The sequence below is a fragment of the Poecilia formosa genome, unplaced genomic scaffold (genome assembly GCF_000485575.1).
Source record: "Poecilia formosa unplaced genomic scaffold, Poecilia_formosa-5.1.2 Scaffold142, whole genome shotgun sequence".
In the NCBI taxonomy this organism is placed as follows: Eukaryota; Metazoa; Chordata; class Actinopteri; order Cyprinodontiformes; family Poeciliidae; genus Poecilia; species Poecilia formosa.
The window spans coordinates 1,050,894-1,069,781 of NW_006800081.1; the positions used below are offsets into that span (position 1 = coordinate 1,050,894).

General features: G+C 38.9%; 1 protein-coding gene across 6 annotated transcripts in view; it reads left to right on the forward strand.

Annotated features, from left to right (window-relative positions):
* LOC103145453 (voltage-dependent T-type calcium channel subunit alpha-1I) overlaps positions 1–18,888 on the forward strand; it is a 164,058-nt gene that overhangs the window by 25,428 nt on the left and 119,742 nt on the right. For all 6 annotated transcript variants that reach the window (XM_016676850.1, XM_016676848.1, XM_007562899.2 and 3 more), the window contains one exon: positions 14,154–14,424. In XM_016676850.1, coding sequence (XP_016532336.1) covers positions 14,171–14,424 — 254 coding nt within the window. In that variant the 5' untranslated portion in view covers positions 14,154–14,170. The remainder of the gene's footprint in view (positions 1–14,153; positions 14,425–18,888) is intronic.

Genomic DNA, 18,888 nt, shown 5'->3' on the forward strand with positions numbered 1-18,888 from the left:
CAGCTCTACAATCCTCTCAACCTTTCCTTTCTCTCTGTCACGCTCGCTTACAGTATATTTTCCTTCTGTGTTGTTTTTCTCTGTTTCTGTCTCTTTTGTCTCGCTTGAATCTGTCACCATATCCCAACGTTTAAAGCCCAGTCTTCCACCTTCTTGGTTTTCCCTTTTCCCTCAAACCTCTGTCTTGTCATTTTCTGCCCTTGACCGATACAGTATTTTACTTTCCTTTCCGTCCTTTCGCTTAATTTTACCCCCCACCCCCACCCCTCGGTTTTTACAGTTGGCATAATTTTAGATGTCCAAATGGCATAAATGCATTATGCCATATTTGTTACTTTTGGTGCACCGAGTAGGGAGGTAGCTGAAGAATGGGTTGCAATTAAAGCTTTTGTTTTACCCTAAACCACAATTCCCTCCAATGTCTGAAAACAAAAACTCATGTCAATTAAAATAAAAATAAACACTATTCATTTCTATTGAAAACAATGTAGAAAACATTGTAGAACCAATAAGAGGAAACATAAAAATAAATAAATCCAGAGCATGGTTAACATAGTTTTGGAATTTTCTTAAAATAACTCTGATTTGTTAATTTTGCGGTCAGTGACATGTATTTCCTTCAGTTTTAAATATTTAAACACCGAAGGCTCAAATGCAGTGATGGTACTCTCTTTTGTCTGCTGCTTGTTTGATGTGATGCAAACCCTCAGAACCACAAAACAGTTATTTATGAAGCTGTCATTACATGATATTGCTGCAGAGATATTAAAGTAGGAATGGATTGGGACCTTTTATTTGATTTGATTTTCAGAGTTTAAACCTGAAAATTTGTACTTTTGAGTACAAAACGAAAGCAACACAAAGCATTGCTAGAGTAAGAATTCTCCCAAAGCAATAACAGCATTGACATTTCACACTTTTTACAATGTTTTCTGTACCTCTTAACCATTAACGTCTTCAGCTAACATTTGTGGTTTAATGGGAAAAGGCTCAGACTAAATTAAAATTCACGTCATCCTTTCGGAAACCGTCCAGGCTGATTCCTGATCAGATGTTGAAGAAGGTGACCAAAGACGAGTCCACCCAGCAGGGTCATTCAGCTCATTTCAGCTATTTGTATCCGAATCTTGTTCTTTTAGTCACAGTCCATATCATAAGACACTGTCTGAAGGTCAGAACATAGAGACTTGTGTTTTGGCTCTGTGACAGACCAAAGCAGCACCTTCATTACTTAATACATAGCACCAGTCTCCATCCATTGTTCCGCTTTATCCTACTTGTGAAGGAAACACCAAACTACTTGAACTCCATTTAAGGCAGAGACTGACTCCCAAGCAAGAGGAAGCTGTTTAATTATTATTTTTTTTCTTGATAAGACCTACGGCTTTATGTTGTAGTCGCCTTACACTCACCTCAATGTACAATGTAGGTCGTGGTCAACAGAACCTCATAATCTGCAAAAAGCAAAGACGAGACCTAGAAATTCCCAAACCAAATCCTTTCCTATCCACTCTAGTGCTTTAGACATATGTGGCAATGTGGTTTAAGTTTATTATTCAGGTTCTTCTCTGTACTAGTCTGTATCTAAATACCAAGTCACCTCCACCCAAACCCAGTATTGCCTTGCGAGGTTACTTGGTGGCTGGCAGTGATCACTCTGATCGATAAAAGCACCCGTCTCATCCTTAAATAGTGGGAAGGTCTTCATCGTGCTTTAGATTTGTATTGTGTCATACACATCCTCCACGGTTGCCACGCATGTCCAGCCAACGCAAACGTACGCGTGCGTGGCGGCAGTACTGTACTTAGGGACGGACGTGGTAAACGCGTCAGTGGCGAACAGCAAATTTTAGAGATATCACAAGCATGCACAGACACATAATCACATGCACGCTCTGTCAAGGCAGCTTTCATTTCTCAAGCTTGCCACCTCTGGGTTCATATCAAGGCTTTGTCTGCTCTCTCTTTGTGTCGTGCGCTCGCTCTCACTCACACAGTCACAGAAAAAAAAAAACAAAAAAAAAACAGCGCACACACAAACACACACGCACAAACACGTACTCTTTCCCACACGCACATCACCTCCCGCCCTTTCTGCTGGAGTTTTCAAACTTTGGATGACAGCTTCCTGTCGGGGCATGAAAGCAGTGGCAAAAGTGATTTCTGAAAGGAGGAAGAGAGGCAGTGAGGAGACAGGGGGAGAAAAGATAAAGGGTGTCAACAGATGTTCGACTCAGTGCCTTTTGCCTTCTACGGGGAGAAGAGGAATAGCTCAGTCATTACTGCTGCTCATCCTTTATCACATCTGGTGAATCCCTCCATAAATAGAGGGGCGCAGCCTCGTTCTCTTTAAAATTGCCCACGCAATCGTGCTTTTAACCATTTTATTAAAACACATAACAATGAGAGCCTCTGTTGTCCACATTCGTTTTACTCGGGTTGTGAAGCAAAAGCAAGCTGAAGCGAAAAATTGTGATGGACGACGGCGTCCAAAGCCGGCTCACATAATGCACGTGCACCTGCAGCAAGTTCACTGGTCTGTGCCTAATTTGGATTGATTGCGTTCAGTTGCGCGACCATTGTTTGTGCGCGCGGCGAGGATCGGATAACTGCTCGATTTGGATTGGAAACACGGCGACGCACATGGCCAGCAAAAGCACAGTGGAAGCTTTGGCACGTAAACCTATAAGATTGACCGTTTGTTTTATTTGGCTCGCCTACCCAGCGCGCGCTTTGGCTCACACACCGGCAGCCACAGGGAAATGTTTGTCATTTATCAGGATGAACGAATGACAGCTAGAGCTCTAATAGTAAATCATTGGCAGCATTATTGGACCACCCTTCCCTCGCCAATATGGATTTGCGTTGGGGAAACTGGAGGAGTGTGTAATGAATCAGTCAATAACACACAGACGAGTGCGGAGGAATACTTTCACTATACACATGGAAAACTAAGTGCTGAACCCCACATTCCCACATTATTTACACTCATTTACATAAGTTACAAAATATACTAGATGTGCTGATAGGTTGCCTGCTGAAAGTTGCCTTGCTTCTCAGATCTCTTTGTCAGATCTTATTTCTGCTTTTCAAATGCTCTGTTTTCTTGATATTAAATCCTCAGAACATCATCCCTTACTTTGAGTCCCACAAAAACACATATATTAATAGCCCGTATAACTGCATGGTGACTGGCAAAAGTATCCCTTAATCATTATGATTTTGTTTTACATTATGTCACGTTACAACCTCAGTTAATAACATGTTGCGGTGTATTCTGTCGGTGTCTTCAAGATGTTGGTGTGGTGATGATTCAGGAAAAAGGCTCTGCTGGTTGAACAGCAAAGATTTTATTACAAACTGCAGCCTAAGTCAGCACAACCAAATTAAGAGGAGATCTTTTCATGTTTTCAACATAAACATATTTTGACATTGGCATGTTCCATGTTAACATCTTGTCTGGGTGTTTTCACATTCACTTGTTACACATTGTCTCATTGTGCCAAATCTTCCTGGAATACGTAGATTTTGTTTTCCAGAGTTGGTGTCTTTTGACCTTTGACTTGTTTACCCCAAGCACTGCAGAAAGTCCTACTGTCTGTTCAGACAGTGCCGTGTCTTATTGGAATATTCTGAAAACTACGCGCATGGTGAAGTGGAAGAAAATGTATGCTTTGCAGTTGTTGGAAATACAAATCTGATTAGTGCGGTGCACATGTCCTCAGTCAATGCAGATTGAATGAATAGCCTCCGTGAACATCAATTTTCCTGTCTCACCAGAGGTTTTTAATTGGATTTATGTGTGGACTTTGACTCTGTTTCTCTAATTAATTAATTTACTCGGATCTAAATCAGTCCATGGTGGCTCTGGCTTTGTGAGGGTCATCGTCCTCCTGGTGGAAAGTGAACTTTTGCTCTGTCGTTTGAAACCTCTAAGAGGTTTTCCTCTCAGGATTCACGTATTTCCCTTCTTCCGTTTTTTTTTCATCAGTGCCTCTCAGCTGGGGAAAGAAAGGTTTCCCCACTTGATGATGCTGCCACCACCAGGTTTCACTGTCAGGACAATTTGTTTGGGGTGATGTGGATCGGTAGCTCACTTCCTCACCAAGATGAGAAAACCAACCCGTGACTTATTATTTGCTGTTGATGTTCATTTTTTTCTACTTTAACATATATCAAGCAATTCATGAATAATCCCATAATACGGAGCTCATGCAGCATTTACCAAAGCATCTGATACAATTTACTCACCGTTTTATTACCTTCTGATTACAGTCTAATACCTTAAACCTTTACGCTTGATGTCTTGTTTTTTCAATGTTCTTGGTTTCCTGCCCATAAAATTGCATCTAAAATCCATTTTAATTTCTCGTTCTGTCTAAATCTGTTAGAAGACATAAAGCATGTTCAACAATGAGGAGCATGTGCTTAGCTAGAACTGGTTATCAACCCTAAATACGTTTTAGCAACGTTTTGACACGTCTTTATGTGGACACAAATCTTCCTTTCACTTTCAAAAAAATATCCCACCTTGCTTAGATAGTAGACTACGTTATGTTTTCGATATCTGTTGAACAGGACACACAGGATGTTTTGATAGCAAACAACATCAAAGCAAGACAGAAATAGCAGGCGACCACTGACCACAAATCAAGATTTTCCTTGCAGTTTGGATACAGTTTGCACATTTAAGCGTGCTGTTTCTTGCAGCACCTCTGAATAGAGTTGTAACTATTAAGTACACTTAGCTTTTGATATGCTATGAAGCAAGTTCCGATCCAATTTACGGGCTACAGTCTCCGCTCACTTCTCTCTTGCTCATTTGCCGACCTGTCAGTCTTCCTTCCAACCAATTAACTTGTGGCGTCGCGTCTGAACTTTCCCGTGGCCCAAACTCTGCAGTCTTTTAGCACGATGCTACAGCTAAACGCTTCCGCTTATTCATGCTGTAAAACTATTGAATTAGCATCGGCAATAGCTTGTCACCGCATTGGTGAGGATTTATAAAAACAGAGCAGTCATGCTGGATTAACGACACAAAGACACGCTCAGTATTCATGCGCTTGGTTAGAGCCAAGGCTGTTAAAACAGATTAAACTGATGGGGCCTCTGCCTCAGTGTAATCCACTGGCAGCAACTCTCTGAAGATGATTTTTGACACACAGCGCAGTGTCCTCTTCTTCATCATGAAAAGAGGAGACGCTGTGAGAGGGAGAGAAGTTCAGAGGAGGCATGAGTTGCAGAAGGGTAACAGCGAGGGAGGGAAGAAAGGAAAGGTTAAAGAGGGTATCGAGATAAGAAACTCAAACAGATAACAGTCCCTTAAGAAGGTGTTTGATTAAACAGGAATGAAAGGGAATCTTTTATTCTCTCCTGAAATTAAAAATGAGTTGCTACAAAATTATATTTCAGAGAGTGGCTGCACCAAGACACTGGGCAGTCGGCTCCCACTGGCCTGTCTTAGATTAACAAGCTATAACAACATGATCACAGAGAGATCAAACAAATGATAGTGGGTGGGATACATCAGGAGGTTGTTTTTTTTTTTCTAAAATTGAGAGCCAGAGTATCCGTAAAACTGCAGCTTTTGTGGCGTGTCTGCAGTGATTGGTATCTGTTAAGAAAGGTCAAAGGAAAGCAGGACGACAATGAAGGCTGGCCAGTCAAGTCCAACTCGTACTGTAGCTCAAGATGTATTAGAAGTTAATACATTCATAGTAAATAAAATGTAGTATTATTGAAAAGTTAATTTATCTCAGTTACCAAATGAGACTTATATAGATTAATTACATGGAAACAACAGTTTTTAAAGCTTTTATTTTAGTTAATAATGATGATTTTTTTTATTTTTTTTTTTTGTTCACAGCTAATGAATGAGATACCTGAAATTTACTTTGATGTGAGGTAAGATTGTGCCTGTGCAAATAAGCGGATGTATTCCTGAGAGTGCAAAAATAATCACTGCTCGTTTAAAAATATCATTTTTGTCTCATGATGCGAGATGTTTGTGACTGTAAAATCCATTCACTTATGTTTTACTTTGTGAAAATGAGTGTTTATTTTTTCATCACCTGCTATTTCCAAATGGTCTAATGAAATGCTTCTCACACAGACCATATGGTTGTGTACGAAAAACCTGCCCAACTGGCCAGTATGATCCATAACAAATGGCTGGGCCAAGATGGCTGCAGAGTCTGTATTATGCTTTTCTGGAGGCAAAATGTGGTTTTGACACCCGTATGTCACTTATTAATGGAAATACCTTAAAGTCTCTGGCTGTGGGAGTAACAAGCAATTTCAGTGAAATGCTTGGTATTTTTACCCACTGATGGACAGAAATCCGAGTTAGTAAATGAGACGCAAGCATAGAAAATACTGCGGGAAAAAAAAATACTTTAACAAGAGTTTGACTGAGAAGAAGTAACAAACTTATTAAAACTTTGCAAGGTGACAACAAAAAACTCAGAGTCAAAAGAGTCTGTCAAATCTGCTCTACCTGACATTTGCTTTTGACTGTCTTTATATGGATCATATGGAGTTATATGCTCAGCAGAGATGATCTTGTCATTTGCCCTTTGTTAAGAAAAGGGGTTGCCTTTTTTTAAGTTGATGTTATAAAGAGGAGAGTTTTGATCTTGATGGGTTCAGAGTAGAGCAAGTAACACAAAGAGGGTGTCAAGCGCATCAAGGACTCACGTCCTGCTGTTTTATGACACCATCGAGGTATTTTTGTGTGAGACCAGCTGACAAAACTATCGGTGTGGATCAAATTATAACATTCTCTTTTACAGAAAACCACAGTTATCAAAAAGATCAGTTACCCGACCCAGAAATATGATATGGAGATGCAGATACAATAGGTAGTTTGATTCTATTAAATATTTTTTGCAAATTGTGCCAAGTAATTTTGAATTTGAGCAAAATGACCAAAGGAAAATTGTTTGACTGCTTATGATGTCACCGGTCATGTGTTCTGCTTTATTCACCAAAAGAGAATAAACCAATAAGTATCCCTCTCAAGAGTAGATGAGCAGTTTACATCAGTCGAAGGGCACATCAACAACTCATCCAGGAAGTCGTAAAAGGTTCAATCTGCCCCATTTAAGGTCAAATCTGCCTCAAGGTTCAGGCGGATTCGCAAAAAGAGACGGGACAAAATTTGCAGCCACTGGCATCACCTGACCAAAAAGAACACAAAGTGCCATCTCGCATGGCAAAAAATCCTCTTGATGAGGCTTTTGGGAAAATAATATATGCATTCATTAAAAAAAAAAAAAAAGAAAAAAGTTGTATTTCCAGTTGCATCCAGAATAAAGCTAATAGCATCTAAAAAAAAAAAAGAAGAAAAAAACATCATATCAATTATTGAACATGATGGTGGTAGAGTGATAGTCTGCAGCTTATTTGCTGGACTGCTTGAACTGATGATACCCTGACTTTTTCATGACAAAATATGAAGGTAAATGAATAATAAAAGGCTCGCTCTAAGCTTAAAGTACAGTTTGGTTATGCAGCTGGACAATGATTCAACAGCATCACAGAAAGTCCACTTCTGACTGTTAATTTTCAAGGGGCCTAGTGAAAGCCTAGACTTGAATCTGGTTTCAAAGCTGTGGTCTGCCTTTTAACAGGTATTTGATGATAGGAAAACCTCTTATGTGGTTCCAATTTAAAAAAAAAAAAAAAAAAAAAAAAAGCTTGGCCAAAATTCAAGCCTTCAGACTGATGTAAGATATATAAAAATCTTACTGGCAGTTACGGTAAAAGCTTCATTACACATGCTGCTGCCAATGAGGGGAGAGTTAGTCGGTTTAGAGGTTGTCTGGCACATTAAAAACTGTTTTGATTATTTAAAACATTTAAGTTAAATTAAGAACTAAACAAAATCGAACACAGAGGTTTTCACACCTCTGTTTTCATTGGTTCAGCAGCGTTAAAGTCCAGTCCTGGAGAAAAAATGTTCTGCAACTATTAGATACATTGTCTCTTCTACATGCCTTGATCAAATCTCGAGGACTGGAATTGGGCACAGATACAAGTCTATATGTAAATAAACTGTGATGACAATATTCAATTTGTTTTGTTGTACTGTGAGAACCTGAAGCTTGGATTTATATTTTGTATATGAACCCAAAACAACTGCGAAAACTAAACTGTCTGACTGATTTAGAGTTAGGATGAAATAAAAAGGCAGCCATTGTTGTTTTTTTTTTATTTTTTTTTTTTGTTTTTTCGGCTGTCAAGTAAAGTTTATCGTAGTACGTTTACAATGCGCATAACGCTCCAGCGTAATTTTGGACTGACAAGTTTAAACATAATAAAGGCTCTAAACTATACATATTAAAATTTGCTCGGCAAGGTAAATATGCAGAGCAAAGATTATGATCTTATCCTTTATGTGAAAGGCACATTTATCACAGTTATAGGGCAATTTTACGGTGCTGTCAAAAAGCCAGCTCCACTATTCAGTGTTGGCTTCTGCATCAGTGGCTGCTCTTTGAGTGCATTTTACTTTATCATTGATTATATACTGGTGTCACTAAAATAGCAATTTGCTGTTTTGATCACCCAACTATTAAACTGGTTAGCCTAGGCTGTGTGCTCGTTTGCCACGTGAACAAGGTTTAATTACGTTCAAAAAATAACATCCTAAATTGACTCTAATTTCATTAAACAATGTCTGCGTTCTAAACGAGCCTATGGAACATTATGTTACTTCTGACACACACGTAAAAATAATAATAAAAAAAAAAAAATAGATACAACCACCTCAGGGAGAGTACCAATCCTCAGGGATGCGCTCACGTTTTCTCATTATATGCTGAATGTTTTCAGTCCAGGCACCCAGAAATGTGTGCTCTCTTTGTAAATCACGCATGTGTATTCGCAGCTGATAACAGTGTGTCACCTTCACTGTGCTCTGACAGTGTGAGATTAAATTAAGCAGGGCCAGTGCTGAGTAAATCAAGTGAATGAGAGATTCATGATATTTTAAGGCATGAATTTACCCAAGTCATCAGGTTCCACTCATTTGTTTCACAAACAAATGAATAAAGCTCCGTAGAGGCAACATGTTACTCATTTTCTTATTGCCGAACAACAAGTTTGCTGGTAAATCATAACACCTAAGTCAGTCTTTGTAATACTAGATTTTTAACTAAAATAAAATTGTTTTAACTAAATACGAATTAAAGTGGCCCGTGTGTATGTTATTAAACCATTTGATGGTTATCAACCCATGCCCACTTGTTGTGCCGGTTTTCTTGGGTAGTTCAATTTCAGTCATTGTGGAGCCAATGTAGCAAACATTAAACATTTTGGAAGGTGGAGGAAGTCCAAACGTTTACCTCATATCCAAAATGGTTTTACTTAATTATAAGATTAATAGTTAAAAAAATAAATATTTTTATTTGGATCCCTGGTGGTTTCTACCACTTTAAGACGTTCACACACACTGTGCTGAATGCCTCTGTGTGTTTGAGCTGCAGGGGACTAAGGGCAGAGAAAACGTAGTTTTGGAAAGTAATTTCCCACAACAATTAGCAAATAGCACTGCTGCTCTGACTGCAGCTAAGACTGGATTTGACGCCGTTACCAAGTTGTATAGTTTTGACTTTCAATTAGCACACACGGTGTGCGTCATAGCTGGGTTGCAAAAAAGAAAACAGACAAACATGACTGGAAGAGTTACAAGCAACACTGAGATCCCAGATTTTTATTGACGGCCCTTTTTTCTTTACCGTAAAACTTATATTTCAGCACATTTCATTTCTCTATGAGATCATTAAAACGAGCTCCATCCCTCAAGCCTCGTATATGAGGGTTTTGATCTCTTAAGAAAGCATTGAGTCAGAAGTAAAAAACCCATTATTTTACATCTTCCTTTTAATTTTTTTGTGTTCAGATTATGGAAACGCTGTAAGACAGCGCTGTGTGCCTCAAACCATCATTGTTATGATTTTGCTGTTGTTGTACACCCATCCTCTTCCTGCATCTGTCTCAGACTGTCGCAGTGGATGTGCGTGGGAGGGGGAAGCGAGTTATTTTTTTGTGGCATCATTGCAGGCCTTAGCTCATAGTGCAGCTAAATGGGTGACTGTATAGCTGCTACCTCAATTAAGGGTGCTAATGTGCCGTAGCGTGTACGTTGCGAAGGTGTGAATGTGCTCATGTGTCAGTGCTGAGGCATCATTTGGAGCCTTCTGCGTATCCGGTCTTCAACACTCCAAGTGTCACACACATTCATCAGTTGTCATTATTAAACACAGAACAGAGGAGTGTTTTTTTAATTTTTTTATGAGAATCGTAGAAAAGAAGACAAACGTATTACCCTCATTTTAACGCAGTTAAGATAAAATAGCTCTACTTGCTGTCTTTACCATAAATTTATGTAATAAAAAAAAAAAAAATAAAATAATTTTAAAAAAAACACGACAGAGGATTCACACACAGGAGCACACTCCTTTCAAGATTTTCTGCAGAGCTGTCTTCGACTTAATTGTAGTTGCTTGTAATAGCTGCGGGGTCTCCCTAAGAGGTTTGTCAAGGGAAATAAAGCACAACAGAGGAAGAATAAACTTCCTGCCTCCAAAGGAAACAGCTGTTGTCATGGCAAAGCTAATTAAAAATACCAGTTTGAAAAAGACAAAACACTAGCACGGGTTGAGAGGCTGCATTTATTAGCACAAACAGCACTCATGAGATAATAAATGGATACACAGTTTTACTAGACAGAGCTTCGTAGACAGTTAATGTATCAGTGTGTTACTATGTGAGGAGGGTGACTTTCTCAGTTTTACCATGTTCTTCCATTCCAGCATCTCTTCACAGGGCTATCTTTGAAGTGCAGGCCACTAAATCACTGCTGTCCTATTTTCTTAGCTTGTAATGAATAGCCTTTAATATCATTACCCTATAAAAGCCCACTCTCCTGCCAATTCTTAGTGCCGCTGAGCTGCATGCACACAAAGAAGTCACACCCAAACACGTTACATGCTGTGTATTTATAGCGTTATCACTTGAGTTGCTTAAAATATGAACATTTATGCAGAAATTTTCTATTTACTGTTTCTTGCAAATGTTTTCGCAGCCCTTGGACTTTTGACAATTTGCTGTGTTAACAACCGACCAATCATTTTAAGTGTATTATTACACAGATTAATGTGTAATTGTGCAGTGGAAGGAAAATGATACGTGAGCTCCAAAATTTTGTACAAATATAAATCGGAAAAATGTGGCGCCCAAACACATTCATTTAATCGATGCCTCTAAATAACATTCTATGCAGCAAACTGCATTCAAGTGACGTAATTCACAAAACGAGTTCAACAGCATAATTTAAGTCCAGATGTAATTCGAAGTGAGAATTGACTGACAAAACTCTGGTGTTTGGTTACCAGATTACGTCCAGTTTGATTAATCTTGAGCTATTTTGCAAAGAATTAGTAAGAAAAATAATCAGTTTCTAAATTTACATATGTAGTAAACACAAACACAACATTACCACTACACATTATGATACACACACACACACACACACACACATAACTAAAAGTACAAAGTACGCTGATCGGCTTCAGAATTAGGACCAATAAGTTAGTCTGCGATATCAAATCCCAAAAGGTATGCATTAAAGTATATGGGTCTGAAATGATGAAATGTCAAAATTGAAGGGGTATTACAAGGACTATAAAATAATGCATGGGTCTTAAAGATGATTCTAATGTGGCATACAAAAAAAAAAAGCTTAAGTATTGCCTGTGAGTTAAGGTAAGAAAGTAAGAATGTGTGTGTTAGCACTTGTGGGTATGTGTAAAAACTATGCATATGTGTAGCTCTGCACATGTCCGGCCATAAGTTGGCAGCTTGCCTTATGCCGGTTTCCTTCTTTGGCTGTGAGTTAAAACGAAAGAGAAAAGCATCGAGTCCAGTCTTACTATCAATTCACTTAAGCCGTGGTCTCTGCCCTGCAGTTTTAATGCATAGGGTGGGTTACTGAGCCAAAATAATAGATTTATTTCACTCCCTTTGTCTTTACTCAGTTTACTTCATTAATTTTCTCATGTTTACGTTCAAATTTGTAGATTTGGATGCACACAAGTCAAACCTAATGACATTTTTTATTTTTATTTTTTTGCTTTATAATCTTGAACACGTGTAAGTTTGCTGTCTCTTTGGATAAACTTGAATCCATTCAGAGGATTAGTGATGGGAGATGGGAAGCTATTCCCGCTGCACAGCTCTGTTGTGTGGGGTTAAATGAATCGTCAATGAATGTGCAATGAGTGTTGGAACTGATTCACTCTCCGCTGTTTTACCTCCCTGTGTATGTGAGGCGAATCTGTTCAAGGGTTGTTATGCAGTGCGTCTACTTCACTTTAACACTGCTTTCGGTTACAGGAGCCAGACTTAGTCATCAAAAACTGTGCGAGTCTTAGTCTTGTGAGTTGACGATTTGACGAATATGTCTCTTCTAATAAGTTGGTCAATATTGTTTTAAATCTTTATGGAAGCTTATTCATCTCCCCATCTTCTTACACATATTCAAGGTCGACTTTAGGTGGTTTTAATAAGTCCAGGATTAAAACGGGACATCCTTTATCCAGCGAGACTCTCCAGCTCATTCTGGGGGAACCCAAGTTGTTCCAGGGAAATAAGGGAAATGAGGCAACTCTACAGAGTTTTGTGTCTGGCTGAGTCTCATTTGGACCTCCAAACCACCGAATACTCATCCCAAGGAGGCATCCTGATAAGTCAATGGACAAGAACAATGGCTCTACTCCGAGAAAACAGAGTGCCTCACATTCTCGCTTAGGCAGAGCAGAGACACGTTATGGAGAACCTCATTTTAGTTCCTTGCATCCAGGAACCCTTTTTTTTTGGTCGTATGCACCATAGCCCATTAAACTGAGAGATTAGAGCTGACCACAGCACGTCCAGCATTATGCAGAGGAGGTCCAAGTCAACCTGCATCTTTTCCTCTCTATGATTTAAATCAGAATACATTAAGTTTAGAACCATGGCCTCAGAACTGGAGGATCTGACTCTTTTTGTTGATCTGGTGTTCCAAAGGTTTTAAAATTTTTCCTTAAAACTTTGATTGCTTTTTTTTTATACATGAGTACCTCGATATTTTTAGTTTGTTTCACATGCCAGCTTAAGTGATACATGTGTGTTCTGTCTTCATTAAACAAAATAAACTCTGTGTAACTTTGTGACAGTGGCTGAGTTTGTGTTTACCACTTGTCCCTTAAATATATTTCTGATTCATTTAGTTCTTGTTACTCCTCTCGAGTTAAATCAAAGCTTAACGCAGTTCTTGGTTTTCAACAGCCATTTATTGTAGTCACGTCTTTCTAAGTCCCCAAAAAAATGCCGTCAGAACTACAAACAAAAGTAACAAAGTAACACAAACCCAAATCAGTTCACAATAAATGGCATCTTTACATAAACAAAAGATACAAATAAACAAAACTGTACCTCATTAGCTGCATTGACTCCAGAGGAATAAAGCTTAATTTCTTACAGCTTCTTCAGCTTGAATGCCCATGTGGCTCTAAGTGCGCCAGCCAATGCTTCCCTGGGCAACACATGGTCCGTGGAACAAAACAAAAGTTCCCTCTCCACATTTGAATATGCACTTAACATAAATTCTATAAAACTGCCTCACAGTTAAACTTAATGTTTTATATTAAATAAAATCTAACTACTGCCACCTTAAACCAAACAACAACAAAAAAAAAATAAATAAACCAGATGCAGTTGTTTTGACAGCAGCTACTGTCCTTCTGTTATTGGTCATGAAGCCTTAATTGAAACATTGATGTTGTAAATTTGGCTTACTCACTATCGCGAGTTGGTTGTGGCAGCATTATTTTACAGTTTACATCCATGCATATGGACACATTTTTTTATTTTTTTATGAATTTTAGTTCGACTGCAGTATATTTGTAAAGGACCAATTCACCACACGTCATCTCTAGGCATGTAAAAAAAAAAAAAAAAAACTCATATGATTGCCAGATTTCCCAAGAGAAAGTTTCCTCATCTGTCTTGTAATATTTTAATTTATTGAAAAGAAGCTGAGGACGTTTTGTTTTCCTTCATTCGCTGAGATTCCTGATGTCGTTGTGCCGTCTCTCTTTCGGTTTCAGATTTCAGCGGGGGTACCATGACGAGTGAGGAGTGTCCTGTGCCGCTGAGGAGTATCTCCTCAGCACGGCCGGGGCAGAGCGAGGAATACGGCTCAGCGCACATAGATGACATCATTGAGGAAGTAGGTCCGGGCGACGACGACGACGTCAGCATCGGGAGCGACTTAAGCACGTTTGTGTTGCCCTTCCCCGAGTTGGCGCCCGTGGTGTTCTTCTGCCTCAAACAGACGACCTATCCTCGCAACTGGTGCATTCGCATGGTCTCCAGCCCATATCCTTTCCTTCCTTCATACGCCCCATTCAACCTGAAACGAAACATCTCCATATCTGCATTTGGCCTGTGTCGTTTATCAAGTCTGTCTGACACACCTTTCTTTTAAAATCAACTTTTGTTCCTGCTCTTATTTAATTTCTTTTTTCCTTTTAATGCATGTCTTTTCTCATTGATGTTCTGTTTCTCATACGTGTTCGTTGGTGTGCAGCATTTGTCCTGACTTTGCCCCCACAAACACATCCAATCAAAGCATTCTGTTTCATCTCGGTATTTGCAACCACATCACAGCTGTCATGCCCGGATCTTCTCAAAGTAAGTGTGTTTGACATCCTCATACAAGATCAACTGCAGCAGTCAGTGTTGCACTGCTTTGGAAAGTGCACATTTGGGTGTGTGCAGTTTTGTTTGTGTGTATGTGTGTGTGTGTGTGTTTGGGCTTTTAGCTAACAGATAAGAATAGGCAACGACGACATTAACCGTGCCAGTTGGATAATGATGACTCTCTCCACGGTAGAGGTAAAAAAAGAACACTGCAGCACCATCTATCTGTTTCAGTTTTTGACTCTAAATGCCTCAGAGATTTTGCATGAGTCAGTTCCTCCAGCTGATCTACTGTTTTATTTATTTTTTGCAAGAATTACAAAGAGACTTTTCTTGTTTTTTTTTAAGCAATCTTTGAGGATTTAGTAGTAACCTTTAAATACACTTTTGATTTCAGTAAATGTTTCCTTATTTTTTGTGAGTACAAGCATTAGAGCAGTGTTTACTACAGCCATAGGTGCCCTTAGAGAAAAATATTACTAAATCTGTTTTGTCTATGCCATTACACAAAACAGAAGGTCTGCCAAATACTGATTCATAATTGTTGTCAGACATTATAGCTTTGCATGTGCCAGTTGCAGCTGTCTTTCTGTCTCCCTTTCAATTCTCAGCTGGCCTCAAAGACCCAGCACACAAATTGGAGCAAGCGGTGTAACAAATTTTTCTTCACATTGCTAATTCCTCTGTCACGTCAGCCCGGATCCTCACCGGTAGCTGGATACCCGCGATAGCTGAAGCAGCAGGTGTGTTAAAACACGTCTTTTGTTTCCTGTCTGAGTTTCAGGGGTGTATGTGAGGAAAAATACGAGAAGGCATTAGGAAGGCAGAGTGCGATGGAAGCGGTTTGAGGCAAGGTTGTTTCTTCTGGGCCTACAGAGGCTTTAAACCTACTGGAAGTCACGGGAATGTAGATGAGCGTAACCTCTGCCGTAGCCGCAGTGCCATCCACAGTTACTGTCGCTGTTTTTGAAACGACATAATCTCATACATGAAAATTTAGAAAAACAAAAACAACAACAAAAAAAAACATCTTTGAATTGAGTGAATGTATCGAATAATGACAGTCAGACATAACCCTAACCACACTTAGTTGTTCCTCAATATTAATTATTTGTCTAACCTCTGTAAAGTTGAGGCTACCCATTTTAGAAAATACACAAAGCCTTCATCTTCTCACTGTTTTAGGCCAGTTATTTCTATAAAAACTTACTTCTATTTGCTAAATCCTTAAATAAAGTTGATATTTTTAACCCTTTTTTCAAACTTAGAATTGTACATGCAGAGAAACGTGAGATCCTCAAAGATAAAGATTGTATTGCCTAAAATCACACATTCGGCACATGTTGAAGCTCATCCACTAGTATTGATCTTTGTGTGTAAGGTAGCAATATTCTCAGGTCTGTCTCTTATTTCTGTGTAAAAAAAATAGGCAGTAGCGAACATACTGTAAGGATTTATGAATAGACAGATCATTGGTTGGGCTTTTATGTACCAGCAAATTCTTAACGCCAGCCTTTTTTTTTTGTTAACTTGAAATACTTTGATTATGAAACCTTGCGGCTATGATGTGATTACAGATATCCTTTATTTCATTGCCATCAAATACTGTTTTGGTTGTGCTAGGTGAACTGTATCCAATTGTGCGTGAAGGACAGCAATAAGTGGTTATTTCGGCATCTCTTTTGAGATCAATAATTGTGTCCACCACTCAGCAGCCGAGAGAGGCCTTCAGTCATGCACACTGCAACAAACGAACGCACGCACGCACATACACACACCCATACACGCATCATTGTTCTCCCACGCTTCCCTGCAGCACAGCACCTGGAGCACCTCTCTGTATCGCACCCCACTCACATCCTATGCCTCCCTGGATTCTGACACTCTTTACATGTCATACGGTGGAGATATACCCAATTATTACATGTCTCACTTCATGAATATTTGTTAAATGCTGTTGATTGTTGGTAAGTTAGTTCTGCTTTCCAGTAAATTTCTTTTCAGTGTTTCTTAAATCTTTAGTCTGTGCATTGTGTATCATATAGAAACAAATGGAAGGACAAACCAAAAAAAAAAAATATTCATCTGATTTTGTACAGAACTGCTTACAATGTCTAGGAACATTTTTTATTTTTTACATTTCGGGAAAGATGTCATGGCTTCATGAGCCGGGAAGACTGTGGGGAGAACAACGACTTTAAAGATTAGTCAAACTTCTTCAAAGGAGACTAAAAATGTTGCAACGTTCACACATGGTTTTGTTTATCAGACCATTAAATGAAAAGGAATGCTTCCCTATCAAAACCTGTGTTGTGCTGTCTTGTTTGATTTTGTAACATGTGTCTTGGTTTCAAAGAGAAGACTATTTCCCATCAATAATTTAATTTACAACAATTACTGTCACTCATACTCCGGTACTCTTAAGCTAACACTGATCCTTCTTTTAGAGCATCTCAACCTTTTTCAGCAGATACGCTTGTTAAAAATAAAATAAAATAAAAACATTGAATTTTCAGCAGCTTTGTGTTTGTGATTTTAATTTTAAATTCATATTTATAAAAAAAAAATTGTATTGTATAATTAAAATCTGCAAGTCTATTGCAAATTAATTTAATTATTCATCCAAATGAACAGTGTGTTGTTGTTTTTTTTCCAGTATCCTGTGGTTGACATTACCTGTTCAATAGTCCTCTTTTGTAGGAATAGAGTGGTCGCATTTTGGGGAAAACTTAAGCCTCAATGTAGACAATGATTTGCAGTGTGCGGCATCTGAGACAGGGGAAGATTTGAGACATTTGGATGAGTTGTACAGAAGCAGATTGTTGATTGATTCCTGGCTCCGGGCGCTTCTTTTCCCCTTTCCTCTTCGGAAAATCATCAAATGTGATTTTCTTTGTTATAATTTTTTTTATCATAATAATTAGGATTATTCAATCACTCACACTTGCCTTGCCCATAAGGCTTTTATTTTACTTCAGTCAGTGCTTTGCGTGGGATTTCTGGTGCTGCTGGACGCTGCCTCTTTCTGCATTGCCTCACCTTTTCCTCTCCTCCGTTGATTTGCTCTTGTGGTGTTCAAGCAGAGTGACCAGTGTCAGTGGCCCATGATCCTCTCCCTCTCTGGAAGCTTATTATCTGCTTGGTGACTGATAACTGAGGCGTTGCCGTGCCTTACTCTTGACAGTCACTGGGGATGGATCTCACACCTGCGACACATCACCTATCTTCTTTGTTTTTCTTATTAATTTCATTTATTTGAAGTTTTCCATCTTTTTCTGTGTGTGTGTGTCCACTTGGAAAAGCTGCTCTTTGGCAACAGAAGGTACGCTAACAGTGCTTTATTTTGCTGTAAGGCCTTATGTTGGGTGCTTTAACTGAAGAAAAGCATGCTTTTTTAGCAGACGTTTTATTAAAAACATCAAAAGTCTGTCTTTATTTCACAGCGAGAGTCTTCCCTTCTCTAATCTCATGCTTGTTTTCTTGTCAGCTTTTTGGCGCTTTGTCCTACACGCTTCAATTTTGCGTCACTCAAAAGTTTTGTCATGTTTTCTTTTAAACAAATCTCTTTCCCTCTCGCTTAAGATTATGCCTAGTTCCACATTTTTTTAGTTATGCCTCCATGTTGTGCAATAATGCAAGTGTTCCACTTATTTTAATGAGTCTCTGCTTCAAAAAAAAAAAAAAGAGCTGTTGACATTTTACCTCAGGGAACATCTTCTGTTTTTTTTGTTTTTTTTTAATAAATAAATAAAACGGTGTAAACATTAATGAGACAAACCTCGCTTAAAATAAATACAACTCATTAGAATACTAAAGCTTGCGCTTGAAAAATAAATCCCAGTGCTAATGCTAGCATTTGTTCTAAAACTAATTCTAATGATCTCCTTCCCCTCTTTAGTCTTCTGCGCTGCTCCTTCCTCCCTTTGCCTCGTTCCACTCCCTCAGGTTTTGCACAAACCCCATTAGTTCTCTGTGGTCTGAAGGAGATAAATGGGAAACAGTGTAGAAACGATGAAGAGCTTATAGTGACTCTAATGACAACTGTAGACTGCATGTACTCTCTGAAAGTTCAGCCACACACACACCTCCACACACACACACACACACACTATTCCTCCACCGCTGTAATCTGGGACCCAA